At 47.9% G+C, this 17,309-nt stretch overlaps 1 protein-coding gene across 3 annotated transcripts; it reads right to left on the reverse strand.

Annotated features, from left to right (window-relative positions):
- Positions 1–3,007: 3,007 nt before the first annotated feature.
- On the reverse strand, positions 3,008–16,186 carry LOC146334722 (SLAM family member 5-like). 3 transcript variants are annotated; one of them, XM_084823530.1, is made up of 7 exons: positions 16,027–16,186; positions 14,552–14,640; positions 9,037–9,384; positions 7,807–8,106; positions 5,281–5,433; positions 5,067–5,158; positions 3,008–3,896 (listed from the first exon to the last, which is right to left on the reverse strand). In XM_084823530.1, exons 2-6 carry the CDS (start codon positions 14,610–14,612, stop codon positions 5,067–5,069), a joined length of 954 nt encoding a protein of 317 aa, XP_084679656.1. In that variant the 5' UTR covers positions 14,613–14,640; positions 16,027–16,186; the 3' UTR covers positions 3,008–3,896. The 3 variants fall into 3 exon arrangements, with proteins under 3 accessions (XP_084679656.1, XP_084679654.1, XP_084679653.1); XM_084823528.1 differs by lacking the exon at positions 16,027–16,186 and adding an exon at positions 14,731–15,015; XM_084823527.1 differs by lacking the exon at positions 16,027–16,186 and having other exon boundaries at positions 14,552–14,740.
- Between the last annotated feature and the right edge of the window lie 1,123 nt (positions 16,187–17,309).

The raw sequence follows: 17,309 nt of genomic DNA on the forward strand, positions 1-17,309 counted from the left end.
TGAACCCTCTCCAGCTTGTCTGCATCCTTCTTAAAGTGTGGTGCCCAGAACTGGACACAGTTTCACAGAGCTCTTTCTGCAGCGATCCAGATGCATTTAATCTACTGGAGAAACCAGAACGCAGATTCTCTGTCACCATCACCGCCATCGTCCACTCTCCCCCGTCTCTCTCTCTCGGTCCCCCCCTCACCTCTTTCAAGCCCCCCTTTTGCTTCCCACTAATCTCCTTTTCAGGGCATGGCAGAAAACCAAGTGACCCACGGAGGCACCTGAGTCCTGTTCCAGGGCAGATACACACCCCAAGGCGGAGCAGAAGTTGGAAACTAAGCATAGGAAGGCAGCAGAAAGGGTGAGGGGAAGCAACCCAGCAGGAAATCCCCTTTGCTCTCCACCCTCAAAATACGCCTTGTTTTTCACCCAGTTGTTTCTCTCAGCGGATCGTGCCAAGAGAAAATGGATACTCTGTGCTTTTCCATTCCAAGAGCATACAATGTTCATTGATTTGACTTGGAGACAAAAGTTAGGAGTGTGTATGTGTATGTATATTACATACAGACACACACGCATATATTACATGTTTTGTACACACACACACAAAAACAACAAAGTCTTGTAGCACCTGAAAGACTTAACACTCTGGCACAAAGCTTTCTTGGGCTTTCTTCACACAGAGCTTTTATCCTGTGATTGAGATTGCGCCTTCACAGAAGTTTGCGGGCCCTTTACATGACACTGGGATCATCCAAGGCATCTCCTGCCCAGTGGCGTAGTGGAGGCCGGGCTTTTTCGTGAGCAGGGGCTCTGATGTCATCTGCCACCCCCCCCCCCCCAGAATTCCCGGCTCCCTCTGAGCTCAGCTGAGACCCTCACTGTGGCTGTGGGGGAATGAATTTTCCAAGCAACAATATGTTGTTCCGTGTTGGAATGCAAAGTCTTTGGGATGCCTTGGCCTGGAATGGGCAGTTAAGGCCTCCTCGCTTTACCAAGGACGTGCTCCTGGTGGAGACGAAGACTCCTAGAACTGGTTGGTGGATACAGATCGGCACAGCGGCCTGAAATTTTTGGACTGCCCTCGGAGACTGTCACAATGAGCTCCTACATTTCCAAATTTACCATGACACCTCTGGGGGAGAGATATAATGAAGGAGCTTAGGGAAGGCTAATGGGCAATGTTGGGGCGCTAAGGGAGTGTGCAAGGGAGCTGTTTCAATGAGAAGGGATCTGTCCATGAGGGCTGAGCTGAGACGATGAAGCTTCCATAGAGTATCATATTTTGAAAACCTAGAATGCTTGTTGAGTGAGTGAGTGGGTGAAAAAGATATTAATACCCCTGCATTTTTTCTCAGACGTCCAATTTAAATCCCCCTGCCTTACTCTCAGCTGCGCTGGTTTTGGATCCCAGTTGAAGGCTGTGTATCTTACAAGGTTGTACAATCTGAGAAGGGGCGTGGCTGTCACGAAGGGGCCCGGCACTTCTGAATTTGCCACCGCACTACTGCTGATTGGTATAAAAACTGCACGGGCTAATGCAGATGTTTTAATGCAAATGCAGACGGCATTATTATCATTCAAATAGTTTCATGGTGGGGAAGGCTGTGAGCCATTGTCCTGTGTGCCTGTTCAGTTTGCCGTCGAGGTGCTAACTGTGGATGGGACACTCCCAGGCCCTGCTCTGCTCTCCCTCCTTTGGGTTCTTTGGCTTCACACCAGGCAGCCCTGCAAATCGAGAGCTGCAACAGGGGACACGTGACCCCTGTAGTACTGGCTGACGCTCTTACTCTGATCTCCAAAGTCCCAAGATTTTTCTGTTCTCATCCCAGATTTGCCTCACCTAACCCCCTCTTTTGGAGCCTTCTCCTACCCGGTTTTCATTGTTTAACTAATTGTAATCTGCCCAGAGAACATTGTTATTGGGTGGGTTAAAATATTTTTGAAATTAAAACAAACCATACAAAAATGCCATAAAGTTCTCAGCCCTTGAGGCCTGTATAACACACTTGATTTCTGTATGAGAATAAACAACCATTACAGAAATTTTAAACAATGGCTTATTTACGTCCCGCTCTTCTGCAAAAAGTACCCAGGGTGGCGTGCAGCCAGGGCCGGCTCTCCTATGAGGTGGGGTGACACTCCCGTCTCAGGCAGCAGAGCAGGAGGAGTGGCAAATTTCACTGCTCCCTGCCTGCCTGCCCCCACCAGGAGGGCCTGACACTGCCTCCAGAAGGTGTTCTAGAGAGCCCCGCTAGCTACTCTCCCGCCATGGCATTTGCTGCAGCAAGAGAGCAGCTGGGGGGGCTCTCCAGAGCTGCCACCCTCTGGAGAGCAACATCAGCCAAGGAAGCTGCTGGCATGGCCCTTCAGAAAGCCAGCCAGGCCAAAACACCTGGCTCTGACACGGTCCTTTCTCAGAGCCAAGCATTGTTGGAGGAGCATACCAGGAGACTGCCTGTATAAGCAGTCCTGGGATACCCTTCCCATGCCTGGTTCTGAGGAAGAATCCCCTCAGAGCCATGAATTTTGGCCTGGCCAGCTCTCTGAACAGCTACATTGGCCGCTTCCTCCAGCCATGCAGCTCGCAGCACTAAAGGGTAAGGGCGAGCAGGGGGAGTGGAGCGGCAAGGGGCAGGGCGTAATGGGGGCAACACAGGAAGGGGAAGGGGCGTGATGTGGCAAGAAGTGGGCACAACGTGGGAAGGGGCAAGGTGGGAGTGCAGTGTGGTGACATTGCATGTGCTCTCTCACCCCAGGCGGTGGGAGAGCTTGTGCTGGGGCTGTGTGCAGCATAATCCTAAAACAATATAACATAATCAGTAAATATGCAGATTCAACTAACAATTTCTAACAGCAGTAACAAAGAATGTATCATGGAAAACAATGCTTAAAACAAAACATAAAACCTTTGCCCGCTTCTCCCCGAATCTCCAAATGCCTTTGTATTGCTGCAGTTTTTACTTATTTATTTACTTTTTTATTTTATTTTATTTTACTTATTTATTTTATTATGTTTCTATAGTGCCCAACAGCTGAAGCTGTTGTTTATAAAATATAAACAACAAAACAATAAAATACAGACAACAAAATAGAGTATAAAATGTAAACATTTAAAACTACAGTATAAAAGTAAAAATATCAACTAAACAGAAGCTTGCACCAGTGCAAGAATTTAAAGGACAATATCAGATATAAAACAAACTGAAAAGCTAAAATGAAATGAGAATAAAAAGACCTTTGCCTGTTGATGAAACAAGCACAATGTAGGCACCAGGCAAACCTCTCTAGGAAGCTCATTCCACAGCTGGAGTGCCACAGCAGAAAAAGCCCTCTTCTTGGTATCCACACGCCTCACTTTTTTGGCAGGGGCTCCTGGAGAAGGACTGCTGAAGATGATTTTAGAGTCTGGGCAGGTGTATACAGGAGGAGATGACTGGCATATAGAGCAGCCAGTTTTTTTCACCAGTGTTGCCCACTGTCTCTGTAGCTTGGTGAAACAACCCATAAACAATCCAGGTTGGCACATAATAACAACCCCTGGTTTCAAAAACTCAGAGTTCACAAGCCAACAACAACAAATTCTGGGTTCTATTTCTGGGTTGCTCATGATTAACAAACCATGGTTTGTTAGCATGGTTGGGTCCTCATATCACAACAACCCAGAATTCATCAACCCATGGGTTAAATAAACCATGGCTTAGTGGTATGTATGAACAAGGTCATAGTGTCTTCAGTCCCTAGCAGACCAGAAAGAAGGACGATTTGAGTCCTTGGGATGTAAATGGTGACAGAGCCCAGGACACTCGGTTTCTGTCTCTCCTGACTAGTGGGATGAGTTCTTTTCTTTACTGGTGAGGGAAAGCTTGCACTGAGCTTGTGGAGAGGCCCTCCCTGAGCCGGCCCACCTGCAGGGGAAGAGAGATGCAACAAGAGAACAGTGACCTCTTGTGTCACCATCACTGGTTCTTGCCACTGAGCTTGGCTTTCTAAGGACAGAGAACTGTCTGGAGCTGAAGCCAATGTGGGCACAACATTGTCTGAACAAGAGTTTGCTTGCAGGAGTTTAAATTAATCACTTGATCACAACAGCAGCAATTCTGCCCAGTTAGAATCAAAGAGTTGGAAGGGATCTTCGAGATCATCTAGTCCACCCCTGCTCTGCAGTGCAGGATGCAGCTCCAGCACCCCCGACAGAGGCCCTGCAGACTCTCCTTGAATCCATCCAGTGAAGGAGAACCCAGCAGCTCCCGAGGCCGCCTGCTCCACTGCCAGCAGCCCTCCCTGTCAGAACAATAACTTGGCAACCTCTTGGGCTGAAAGGGGTTTGGCACCTCTGCCCTAGCAGCATGTCTGAACCAGACATGCAAGCTGGTCTGCTCTAAATATTAGGTCTCTTCTGCACTCAGAACCCTCAGCACTAGTATAAAGTCACAACTCCCGGAAGGATAAAATCACAGTTCTACACACCACGCCACATAATTAGCTTATTGCATGGTCCATGACAGTTTCTAATCAAGGTTCACTAAATTCTGATGCATTTAGATATCCCCTATTTTCTAGAAGAAGAAATTAACCACTAAAAAAGGTTCAGGCAAACAATGGTACCATATTTAGGATTTCTCATTTATCTGGGTATTTAAAAATTCTGCTTCTCCCTTCATTTGTGTTAAGTCCATCTGGGAATATCCATAAAAAAAGCAGACATCCTGATAACAGAAGCAGTAAATTTCTCTCAGTCTCACACTCACAGAGTCTCATTCTCTCTCTCTCTCTCTCTCTCTCTCTCTCTCTCTCTCCCCCCTTTATGTTATGTAGCTCCAACCTTATCAAGAAGAACGAAGAGTAGAGCAGAACAAAGCATCCTGCCTCCTCCTTCATCCCTTCTCTTTATCTCCGAAATGTAGATGTCTCAATCCCCCACTTCTTTCCCCCAAAGTAGTTCAGGGAAGAGGATTTTTTGAAGTTGAATCCTGCTGTCACCAGAGCATCTCCACAGCCCAGCGGAAAAGCACGAAGCACTTAATTCATTCAACCAGGCCAGCATCACACCATGCCACATAGTCATCTCATCTCACCTAGGGACCGACTTTTGGAGGGCCCTTTCCCTTTTTGATCACTATGGACTGAAGGTCAGCATGACTCCACTTCTGTGGCATTGAGCAAAGACCTGTGGGGTGTAACATGAGATGTGTGAAAACCTCTGTCTCAAAGGATAAACAAGAGGATGAGGATATATACTTTGCAAACTCCAGCCAATAGGGGCTGGAGATCAGCAGAGATGTGTCCTACCTTTGGTGGCAAATGTTCTCCAACAACAGATTCCCAAACCCATCAGGATGAAGAGAGGCAGGAAAACCAGGAGAAACAGGGGCCAACACTCAGCAAAGTTACGAGGATATGGAAAAGTCATGACACATCTGACAAACCAGAGTGCACCATTGCCTAAAAAGAGAAATAATCAACTTTTGAGAGCTGTTGTAAGAAGAGCTGTAAATAAGCCTCTCTCTATGTGAAAGAGAAGCTTCTCATTTTTTTCCAGTCTTAAGTTTGGTTCATTCCTTTCCTTTTCTTTTTTTCCCCTTTCCTTCCCCTGCCCTTTCCATTTCTTCTTCTGTTCCTTTCTTTTCTTTCCTTCTCTTTCTTTTCTGAAGCATGTTGAAGTCTTCTTTGCACCCGCCCAGAGTATTAGAGAGGGAGGAGGCACCCATGGAAAGATACTCTCCACCCGCTGTAGGAAGAAGATTTCCCTGTTCTAGGGATGTACAAAAGTCACTTACCTTTTCGAAGGGTGACATTCGCAGTGGGGGGGGGAGGCGCTCCATCCTTCCCCCCGAAATTCTCTCTGGCTGGCTCCGCTCCGCAGACATTCCGCAGAGCCGCCGGCCAGGGCTGCTCGCAGCCAGACATCCAGCCACTGGGCAGCCTGCAGGGACGCAAATGGTGGCTGCCATAGCCGCCGCCATTTGTGTCCCTGTATTTTGCTGTGATAGGCTATGTAAATATTTACGTAGCCTATCACGGCAAAAAAAAAAAAAACAGCAGATGCAAATGGCGGCAGCTAAGGCGGACGCCATTTGCATTCCTTTTTCTTTTTTTTTTGCCGTAATAGCCTACGTAAATATTTACGTAGGCTATCACGGCCAAAAAAAAAAGGGAACGCAAATGGCAGCCACCATAGCCACCGCCATTTGTGTTCCCTTTTTTTTGCCGTGATAGGCTACGTAAATACTTACACAGCCTATCATGGCTTCCACAGGGACGCAAATGGAGTCCCTGCATTAGCCGTGATAGGCTACGTAAGTATTTATGTAGCCTATCACGGCTATAGTGATGAAGTGAATGGCGGCCGCAGCCACCATTCACAAGTCAGCGTGAACGGCAGCAGGTAGGTGTCCCGTTTCGCACGACTTTCGGGGGGGCGGGGGGCTTCATTCCGCCATGGATTTCGGGGGGCCTAATGCACTGGCATTCAAGCCTCACCGAGATCCATGGCGGAATTCTCTGACATCCCTACCCTGTTCCAAATTCCCGCCTTATGGAAGAGCAAGCATCACGCCCTCAGCGTCATCTTCCCAAAATGAATTAATCCAGCCCACCATGAGGACTCAGCAGTAGTTCACCCACTGCTCTGGAGTCATGGGGGGCTTTGAGCTGGGGGACTCGCTCAGCCTTTCCATCTATGCCAATCAACGATCATAATAAAATGTATCTCTCTCTCTAGCCATTCCATCTTTCCCTCCTACACAGATTGTTTTTGTGGAAAGAAAAAACAAAGTGATGGGAAAACATGGGAAGGTGATGAGTGGAAGCCAATGTCGCACATGTGCCCCTGTGTATTGCCCCGGCCGTGGGCTCTGAACTCTTAATTTAGAGGTGCCAAGATAGTGACAAATCAGACTCAGGTTTACTGATAAGAAGTAATTTATTGAGTAACAATTTGCTGAGTACTTTATTGAGTAAACAATTTGCTGTGTGTACAGTACACAGGCGTACCCAATGGTCGGATCAGACAGCTTCTGTGAACCCAGAGCCATGGGGTACAATGGGTCTTGTACCATACATGTTAGCAGTGAGGTACCATGACACTCGCAAGTGCCACCTATTGTTCATTCCCAGCATAGACTAGAAGTGTTTGGTTCTCAGCACAGCCACCTGCAGCTTTAAGACACAACACACTCCGCTTCCCAGGCACATCTTGATATCGGCCTTTGACTCATCTCAACATGCTTAGAGGTCTACTAGCAAGGGAATTGCACCAATAATGAACTTAACCAAGCATTATGGACCTCTAGGCCCCTCTAACACTACAGGTGACTTAGTTATGCTCCTAGGACCAATACACCCCGTCCCTACCATTCTGTGAATGAGGCAGGGTGACGGGGTGATGAAAACCTCATCTCGGAGCATCTTCTGCCTTTTGTATTCTGAGAATTGGGATTGGCTTCCCTTTGTCTCCCTGCCCCCACCCAGAGGTGTGACGATGACCACGGATTCATTTCTCCTTAGGACTGAAACATCTCACTTGTCAGGATGAGAGTGGAAATGCCTCTTTGCACAAATTTGGCCAGATTTTTAAAAATTGAATTGGCCCTTTACAAAGCTGGGCTTCCAAGTTCAGTCCCCTGGGACCTACTTTAAGCCTAATTTTTCAAATCTAATAAAATATTCTAAGGGATATTTTATGTCAGCATGGCTGGAGATGATGGGAGATGTTATCCAAGCACATCAGTTTGCAGAAGGCTGTCTTAAGGATTCACCAGCCCAAGCAGCAGCTGCAGATAATGGAGAAAGTTGTGGGGGGGATGAATGGTTTACCTTTATCTGGGCAGTCTTTGAACAGGATGAATGAGGCATTCTTCTGATCAACTAGATTGCTCACCAAGCAGGTGAAGTTGGCATCCAAACCATTGAACCACCCGAGGAGCTGGAGCGTTGTGCCATTGTCGGAGAGATGGTACCAGTCTGAACCTTCTTCTACGTCCCTGGGGGGGTCCCCCCTTTTCCAGGAAACATTGAATTTCCCCTTTCCAAATACATTGCATTGCAGGGTCACATTGCATCCCTCTGGAGCGTTGGAGAAGCTTAGGAGGGAGATCTGGGGCTGCGGCACCGGCTCTGTTCAAAAGAGATTGAAGAAGATGCTTGATGTGTGTGCTCCTTGGGCCTTGCAAACTGTTTAGGAGACACACTGCTGGATCTTAAATTGGTAAACTGTTCTTCATCCACACCAGATCACAGGCTGGTGTACACAGTGTTAAAAAACAAACCCCATATAAACGCCATACAATTACACATTAAATGAAAGATGAAAAACAACAACTCTTCAACCAGCAAACCAGATGAAAACGCAGCAATCATTTAGCCTCGAGAAGAGAAGACTGAGGGGAGATAGGATAGTGCTGTTCAAGGACTTGAAAGGTTGTCACAGGGAGGAAGGCCAGGATCTCTTCTCGATGATCCCAGAGTGCAGGACACGGAATAATGGGCTCAAGCTACAGGAAGCCAGATTCCAGCTGAACATCAGGAAAACTTCCTGACTGTTAGAAAATGGAACCAATGGAACCAATATGACAACGGAACCCATTCCCTAGGGAGGCAGTGGGCTCTCCCACCCTGGAGGCATTCAAGACGAGGCTGGACAGCCACCTGTCAGGGATACTCTGACTTGGATTCCTGCATTGAGCAGGCGGTTGGACTTGGCAGTCTTGTGGGCCCCTTCCCACCCTCCTATTCTATGATTCTATGAATTCCGTATAAAAATGAATAGAATTTAATATTGTAAATTCTAAACTTCTACAATATCAATGTTAAAGTACTTGGGCAAAAAGAAGCATTTTAATTTGGTGCCAAAAAGAAAACAACACTGCCGTCCATCATTATCTCCTTTGGGAGTTCCAAAGTCTGGGTGCTACCATCCTGTCCCATGCACACTTCCGCAACAGATGGACAAGAAAGGTGACATACAGCACAATCCTATGCCTGTTTAGGCAGAATAAAATCCTGCCACATTCCCCAGCCAGCCATGCTGCACCCATAATTACTTACCATAGACAGTGAGGGTGATGACGTGAGGCTCCGTGTTACCTGTATTGAACTGCACATCAGCCTCGTACCGTCCGCTGTCCTCCTTCTCCAGGGCTTGGATCCTCAGTGTGGTCTTGTTGGCCATTTCCAGCCGCTGCCCAAACCTGTCACTGGAATTTGGCCGCATCAATTCTCCCTCTGCAAATATAGCAACTGCATTCATCGTCGTGCTGTTTGCAGGGCGGAAGTACCATTTGATTTTGGCCACTATTTTTGTGGATGTGAGATTTACAGGTAGCATGACTGCTCCTCCTAGGATCCCATTCACCTGAAAACTGGGAAGATCATGTGTAGAATGGTTTACAATCCCTGTTGATATACATGGGAAGGGAGAGGAGAGAAAAGGAAAAAGGAAAAAAGTCAAACAGACGAATGTCGATCCTTCTTTTATATCGGAGAGAATATTAACACACCTGCAGCTCTAAATGACATTTGGTTAAACAGAAGGGAGGGACAGGGCAAGCCACTTACACAGACGAGCCCCCAGCTATATCAAACCTGCTGAGCTTGATCAACCATGTTTTGGCCAAGGCAAAACCAGGGTTTGAGGCATGGGGTAGCACCCAACGGCATCCCAGCAGTGGAGCTAAAGGCCTTGCACTGACGTAGCCCGATGCTTGTGCCATGTAACTAGCCCTTGCTCACGCAGGGGGGTAAGCGTTAACTTGCCACTGCTCTACCTGTTGCACGAGTGAGTGCTAGTTACATTGGACGTGTCCTACTCACGGGGGAGCCAAGGCTGGAGAAGGGCCTTGCGCTGCGCCAGAGGCAGTCTGGGGTCACAAAGGCCAAGAGGAGGGCAAACCTGAAATCAACAGGCAGTTCAAAGTCAAGGCCAGCAAGGTTTAAGCAAGAGGATGGTACGAGGCAAGGAAGAGTCTGAACACAAAGTCACAAGGCGATCCAGGATATAGGAGGTCTGGCAGAGGGAGAACTAGCTGGTCAGAGGCCAGGCAATCAGGGAGCAGCGCTGGTGGGAGGCTGGAGCAGAGGCTGGAGCAAAGGCTTCCAAAGCCCTACCCAGGACCCAGCCGCAGTGCATCAGAGGCTTCTAGAAGAGTCCTGTATTTCATGAGGAGCCTTGCTCTGCACCCGGGCACAGTGGTGGCTCTGGCCTTCCTTTAGGGACAGTGCTGTTCTCAGTTTCCTGCTCAGAGGCTAAGGCCCCCTCATCTTGCAGGGATGGGCCTGCAGCCGTCTCTCCCAAGGGCCAAGGAGCCCCAGCTCTTCCTCTGAAGAGGAGTCCTCCAGCAAGCGCATGGCAGGACAAGCACTGCTTTGCACAGACACAACATTATTAGCGTTCGCGCTGGGACACTGCTGGGCACAAGGGTGAATCTGTAGATAGAATCATAGAATAGAATCATAGAATAGTAGGGTTGGAAGGGGCCTACAAGGCCCTCGAGTCCAACCCCCTGTTCAGTGCAGGAATCCAAGTCAGAGCATCCCCGACAGATGGCTGTCCAGCCTCGTCTTGAACGCCTCCAGTGTGGGAGAGCCCACCGCCTCCCTAGGTCATGGGTTCCACTGTCGTCTTGCTCTAACAGTCAGGAAGTTTTTCCTGATGTTAAGCCAGAATCTGGCTTCCTGTAACTTGAACCCATGATTCCATGCCCTGCACTCTGGGATGATCGAGAAGAGATCCTGGCCTTCTTCTCTGTGACAATCTTTCAAGTCCTTGAAGAGCGCTATCATATCTCCCCTCAGTCTTCTCTTCTCAAGGCTAAACACGCCCAGTTCTTTCAGTCTCTCCTCAGAGGGCTTTGTTTCCAGTCCCCTGATCATCTTAGTTGCCCTCCTCTGAACCCTCTCCAGTTTGTCTGCATCCTTCTTAAAGTGTGGTGCCCAGAACTGGACACTGTACTCCAGATGAGGCCTAACCAGTGCTGAGTAGAGGGGAACTAGGACTTCCCGGGATCTGGAAGCTATTCTTCTATTAATGCAGCCCAAAAGAGCATTTGCCATTTTTGCAGCCACATCACATTGTTGGCTCATATTCAGCTTGTGATGGACAACAATTCCAAGATCTTTCTCACTTGTAGTATTGTTGAGCCACGTATCCCCCATCTTGTAACTGTGCATTTGGTTTCTTTTTCCTAGGTGCAGAACTTGGCATTGATCCCTATTAAATGTCATTCTGTTGTTTTCTGCCCAGCGCTCCAGTCTATCCAGATCACTTTGAATTTTGTTTCTGTCTTCCAAAGTATTAGCTATCCCTCCCAATTTTGTGTCATCTGCACATTTGATCAGCATTCCCTGCACCTCCTCCTCCAAGTCATTAATAAAAATGTTGAAGAGCACTGGGCCCAGGACTGAGCCCTGCGGTACCCCACTCATTCCCTCTCCCCAGTTTGAGAAGGTCCCATTGATAAGCACTCTTTGCGTCCGATTCTGTAGCCAACTGTGGATCCACCGGATCATTGTTTCATCTAGCCCACTTTGAGCTAGTTTGCTCATCACGATATCATGGGGCACTTTGTCGAAAGCTTTGCTGAAGTCGAAGTATATGATGTCTACAGCATTCCCACGGTCTACAAGGGAGTGACTTGATCAAAAAATGAGATCAGATTTGTCTGGCAGGACTTGTTTTCGACAAATCCATGTTGGCTTCGAGTAATCACGGCATTATTTTCAAGGTGCTTCCAGATGGATTGCTTTATCATCTGCTCCAGAATTGTCCCAGGGATTGATGTCAGACTGACTGGTCTGTAGTTCCCAGGTTCCTCCTTTTTACCCTTTTTGAAGACAGGGACAATGTTAGCCCTCCTCCAGTCATCTGGCACTTCCCTCGTCCTCCATGACTTCTCAAAGAGAATAGACAGCAGTTCTGAGAGCTCTTCTGCCAGTTCCTTTATCACTCTAGGATGCAGTTCATCTGGCCCTGGAGATTTGAACTCATTCAAAGTATGAGGTGTTCCTTGACCATATGCCTGTCGATCTCAAGCTGCAATCCTGCCCCTTCAGCCTGTACTTCGCCTTTGCCAGGGGGGTCATAGACCCTCTTTTGGGAGAAGACTGAGCCAAAGTAGGAATTGAGCACCTCTGCCTTTTCTTTGTCATCTGTTATCGTTTTGCCATCCTTATTTAATAGCTGAACCACCGTTTCTTTCCTCTGCCTTTTATTATGCACGTAGCTGAAGAAAGCCTTTTTGTTGCTTTTAGCATCCCTCGCTAACCTCAGCTCCTTCTCAGCTTTAGCCTTCCTGACGCCATCCCTGCAATTCTGTGCTACCTGCCTGTACTCTTCCTTTGTTGCTTGGCCTTCTTTCCACTTCCTATATGTGTCCTTTTTGTTTTCAGGTCATCCCTAAGCGTTTTGTGAAGCCACATTGGCTTCTTCTGTTGTCTTCCACCTTTTCTTCTTGTTGGAATTGTTTGTGATTGTGCCTTGAGAATTTCCTTTTTTAAAAGCTCCCACCCATCTTGGACTCCTTTTCTCGTTAGCATCACTTGCCATGGGACCTTAGTGATCATTGTTCTGAGTTTATTAAAATCAGCTTTCCTAAAATCCAGGGTACGCGTTTGACTGCACTCGGCTTTTGCTTCCCTTAGAACCAAGAACTCAAGTGCAACATGGTCGCTTTCCCCCAGAGTTCCTGTAACTGCTACTTTATCCGCTAAGTCATCTCTGTTGGTTAGGATCAAGGCAAGGATAGCCGATCCTCTAGTTCCTTCCTCTACTTTCTGTGGGAGGAAGTTATCCGCCACACAAGTCAGGAATTTCCTGGAGGGGCCATGTTTTGCAGAATTTGCCTCCCAACAAATATCGGGGAAATTTAAGTCCCCCATTACTACTACATCATGCTTCCTTAAAACACTGACTATTTGCTTTTCAAAAGTTTCATCCTCGTCTTCTCCTTGGTTGGGTGGCCGGTAGTAGACTCCGACCACCAGGTTCCTTTTATTCTTTGCTCCATTTATTTTGATCCAGATGCTCTCGATGGGGCTACCAAGGTCATCCTCCCGTATTTCTGGGCAGAGATATGTATTTTTCACGTACAGTGCAATCCCACCTCTCTTTCTGTGCCTCCTGTTCTTTTTGAACAAGTTATATCCTTCAATTGCTGTATTCCAGTCATGAGAGTCATCCCACCGAGTCTCAGTTACACCTATCAAGTCATAATTTCCCTCCTGTATTAAGAGTTCAAGTTCGTTCTGTTTGTTTCCCATACTCTGGGCATTAGTATATAGACATCGAAGACCATGTGCTTCATAGTCTGGCTTTCTTCCTACATGCCTTAACTCTTCTCTCAAACCAACGCATGAGGGGAGTTGGCCCTAGAATAAAATTCCTGACAGAATTCATTGGTTGTACCACCACTTGTGCTGACCAGCTTGTTCTTTATTCTCAGTGGAGGCCCCCAATCTGCAGCACTCCCTTCTGTTGGATGGATACCTCGGGCCTTACTTGTTTTCTTTACTATATTCCTGAATCGCCCACCACTCAGTGAGTGCCCGGGGCAATCTACAGTCATTTGGAATTATTGCATTTCATTGCTTTTAAAAGCAATAAAATACAACCGTTCCAAACAATGCTGATAAAATACATCTGTTGCAATAAAACAAGGGGAGCGTATAACATCAAAGAGCAACATTGATCGGTAAAAGCTCAGCAGAACAGTATAGCATCTGCCCGCTGTCTACAGGCCAATGGTGAGGGAACCAACCTGACTTCCTGCATTGGCATGGAGCTGGGCCTTCAAGACGGCCTTTGGTAGATGCCATAGGTGGGCAGGGGGCACTGGAGAGATTTTTTGGACTTCAACTCCCATCAGCCCTGCCAGGATGGCCAATGGGAAGGCATTATGGGAGCTGTGCTCCAAAACATCGTCGGGGGCACCAGGTTGCCTCCTCCTGTGACAGATTGTGTCTCCATTGCAGATTCACAAAGCGATGTGTGTGTCCTTTTTCAACTGTACCTTCTTTTCCATTCATAAGAGCATAAGAAGATCCCTGCTGGATCAGACCAAGGTCCATCTAGTCCAGCATTCTGTTCACACAGTGGCCAACCAGATGCCCACAGGAAGCCCACAAGCAGGACACAAATGCAACAGCACCCTCCAGCCCATGTTCCCCAGCAACTGGTGTACACAGACTCACTGCCTCTGATACTGGAGGTAGCACATAGCCATCAAGACTAGTAGCCATTGATAGCCTTCCCCTCCAGGAATTTGTCTAACCCCTTTTAAAGCCATCCAAGTTGGTATCTTGTGGTAACACATTCCATAGTGTAACTATGCACTATACGTTTAATAGACTCATAGCATCATAGAATCCTAGGGTTGGGAGGGGCCTACAAGACCATCAAGTCCGACTCCCTGCTCCTTGCAGGCAACCTGATTCCCGGGCAGTCTCCCATCCAAGTACTAACCAGGGCTGACCCTACTTAGCTTCCATTTCTGTTCTTTCTTCATGAGTAACCAATTTTTTCAATGTGCTCAGGGTTGTTGTTTTTAGAAAGTTTCGGAGGACTTACCAAAAAAACAGCAGATGAAAGTTCCCAAGAGCAGGAGTCTGCTGGGGCCTTTCACAACCATCTCTGCCTTGCTGCATGGAGATCCCCTCCTAAACAAACACAAAACTTTGATCAGTACTTCACGCAGGGCAGGGGATTTGGAGCTGTGTTTGGAAAGTGGCTGCTCTCAAGACACAAACCGGCAGCGTCAGAACCAATGCGTTGCTGAGAACCTCGGCAGGAAGCAGGAAGGATGAAAGGAAACAGTGCCCCGGACCAGCTTTCTCTGAGGCTGCCCTGAACGCTCAAACTTCAGTGCGTGGGAAGTAAGCCCTGACTCTGTGGAAATCGATGGAAGCTTTCACAGTGCTGCAGCAGAGATGATTTATGGCTAATCCACAGCTAACAGAAACTGCTAGAATTCGGATCTGGAATGGCCACATATAAGAACCCTGCAGCTAAGAAGTGGTGCCCGAGTTCTGTTCATTTCCTCCTCCCTCCCAGTCCTTTTTTTCCTTTTGTGTCATTTCTTTTAGATTGTAAGTCTGAGGGCAGGGACTGTCTCATTATGAGTGGGCTAAAACTACTGCCCAAAAAATGCTGCAAAGGGAAAGGGGCTGCCCCCAGGGTTCACAAGCAAAGCCCCTCCTCTAGTTTTGAGGGACCCCTAGTTGATATCCACCTGGAGGCTATGCACAGTTTTTTCTGACTCCCCCTCCCCTCCCCTCCTCCGTGACCCTTGCCTTGATCCCCACATTTTAAAAGCACTTTCCCCCTCTCCCTTGCTTGGGGCTGCCATGTTTCTCCCACGTTTTCTCCTGAGAAACGCCCGAGTTTTCTCCCAAGGTTTCTCGGGGCTGCCATTTCTTCCCCTCCCATGAGACGCTGGCTTCTTCAGCGCGATGTCTCGACACCAGATGTAGCACCAAAACTTTCTGGGAGGAGAATAATGGTGGCCGGCAACGGGTCATGCTGAGAAGCTCTCCATTTTGGGATATTTTCACCTGCATGCAAATAGCCAAAATGGACAGTGATGCGAAGTCCAGGCCCCCCCCCAACTAGCCCAGCCCCCCCCCCAACAACCACCTAGAGAAGGGATGGGCAACTTCTGAGGGTCTGAGGGCCAATTTCCCCCATGGGATCCACTCTGCCCCTGCCGCCTTTGCCACCTCAAAAGGGAAAGTGTGTGTGTGTGTGTGTGTGTGTGTGTGTGTTAAGCGTAGGGCAGTTTTGGAGATGCAGGAGGAGGTCAGCCCCACACCTTCCAAACCCCCATCATAACCCCACCCTCCCGCCTTGCCCCTGTTTCCCTTCCTCCAGGTGCCGTGGCCCTTCCAAGTTCAGAAGAGATGTCTGACGTATGAGAGATCCAGGTCCTTCCAGCCATTGTGGAGTACAACCCCAGGCATAATGGCTGGTGGGTGGGGATGATGGGCATTGCAGTCACAACTCAGACCTCCATGGCATTTCCATCCTTCCATCTGGAAACCATTTACCTAATATCAGCCGTGTGGGCCGGTGGCTGTGGTGACTCTGTTATAGAAATTTCAGTTGTAGTATGTCTGTTATCCCATGATTTTATAAGCTAGGCTATGTCTGTTTTACCTCAGTGTGAGACTGCCATGCTAAACAAAGACACAGCGTCTTATCAGAGACTCAGGAATGCCAAGAATGTGTTTACTAGAGTACAAGGCTACCTCTCTGCGCATGCCTAGATATGTCAAAGGTGCTGCCTGTCTTCTGTTTCCCTCTCAGCTAGACAAAGAGATTAGTACAGCGCAAGCGTAAGACAGCCCCAAAGGTCTTGCCTATATAAACTTTTGAATCACATCACTTGATTGTAACCTTTGATGGAGCGTTAGCCCCAAGGGTTGCCTTATTCTGCAGAATAAAATCGTGTTGGACCAGATCTCTGCCTCCTCTCGTTCTTGGTAAATGAACTGGAAGGTCTACCAGGGAAAAGAACACAATTTTTGTAACAAATTTGGCGACCGCGAAGGACAGCCCTGTGTGACCTGGGAGCTGGGCAGACGCTGGATCAACCCAAGCGGAGGGCGCCCTGGACCTTGTTTGGTTCACCGTGAGGTTTGAGGCAGCTGTTGCCTGGCAACCCAGCTAGCAAAGGACTCCTGAAGAGACGAGGCGAGTGGCGGTCTTTGGAGGACAGGACGAAACGCTGTCCGACTCTGGGGTCGTTTGGAGGCTGAGCTACGAGGTAAGTCGGATCGCACTGTCTGGGCCGTCTGGGGAGTGCAAATCTCCCATTCTTGTCTAACTGAGCCTTGCTTAAGCAGCAGTTGGGAAAGAAAAAATAAAAAAAATTGGCCAACAGGATAGGATCAAAACTTTCGTAGGAGAAAATAGCCAAGACCCACTGGGATGCATGCTTAAGAATTTTAAGTTGTTTAATGACAAAAGATGAGCTCATAAAGTTTTGTAATGGGGAATGGGTGACATTTAGTGTTGGCTGGCCAACTGGGGGAAGCTGAAAAAATGTTGGGTCCAAGGTATATAATAAAGTGATTGTTGATAACCATGGGGATCAGCTGCCTTATATTGATGCTTGGCAAATGTGGATATTGAAAAATCCTGACTGAATAAGAAAACATAAAGGTCAATATTGTAAAGTCATGATGGTATGCTCCGAGATGAAGCCCAAAGCCCCTGTTCTCCCTGACTCAAGCCCCACGGAAAGAGCTTGGAGATTAAGAGATCCTGCCCAAGGCTCCCTGGGTTTCCCCTGCCCTAATCGGCCTGTTAGGTTGGGAGGAGAGGTTGC

Source organism: Heloderma suspectum, chromosome 17, assembly GCF_057233095.1.
Source record: "Heloderma suspectum isolate Gila_16-S chromosome 17, 16-S_ref, whole genome shotgun sequence".
Classification (NCBI taxonomy): Eukaryota; Metazoa; Chordata; class Lepidosauria; order Squamata; family Helodermatidae; genus Heloderma; species Heloderma suspectum.

Excerpts from the sequence above, each read along its gene's own strand:
- LOC146334722 (XM_084823530.1), bottom strand. The coding sequence starts at position 14,612 with ATGGTTGTGAAAGGCCCCAGCAGACTCCTGCTCTTGGGAACTTTCATC. Across the intron at positions 8,107-9,036 it reads CATCACCCTCACTGTCTATG|AGCCGGTGCCGCAGCCCCAG; the intron begins GTAAGTAATTAT and ends TCTTTTGAACAG. Across the intron at positions 5,159-5,280 it reads GAGAACATTTGCCACCAAAG|GTCTTTGCTCAATGCCACAG; the intron begins GTAGGACACATC and ends TACACCCCACAG.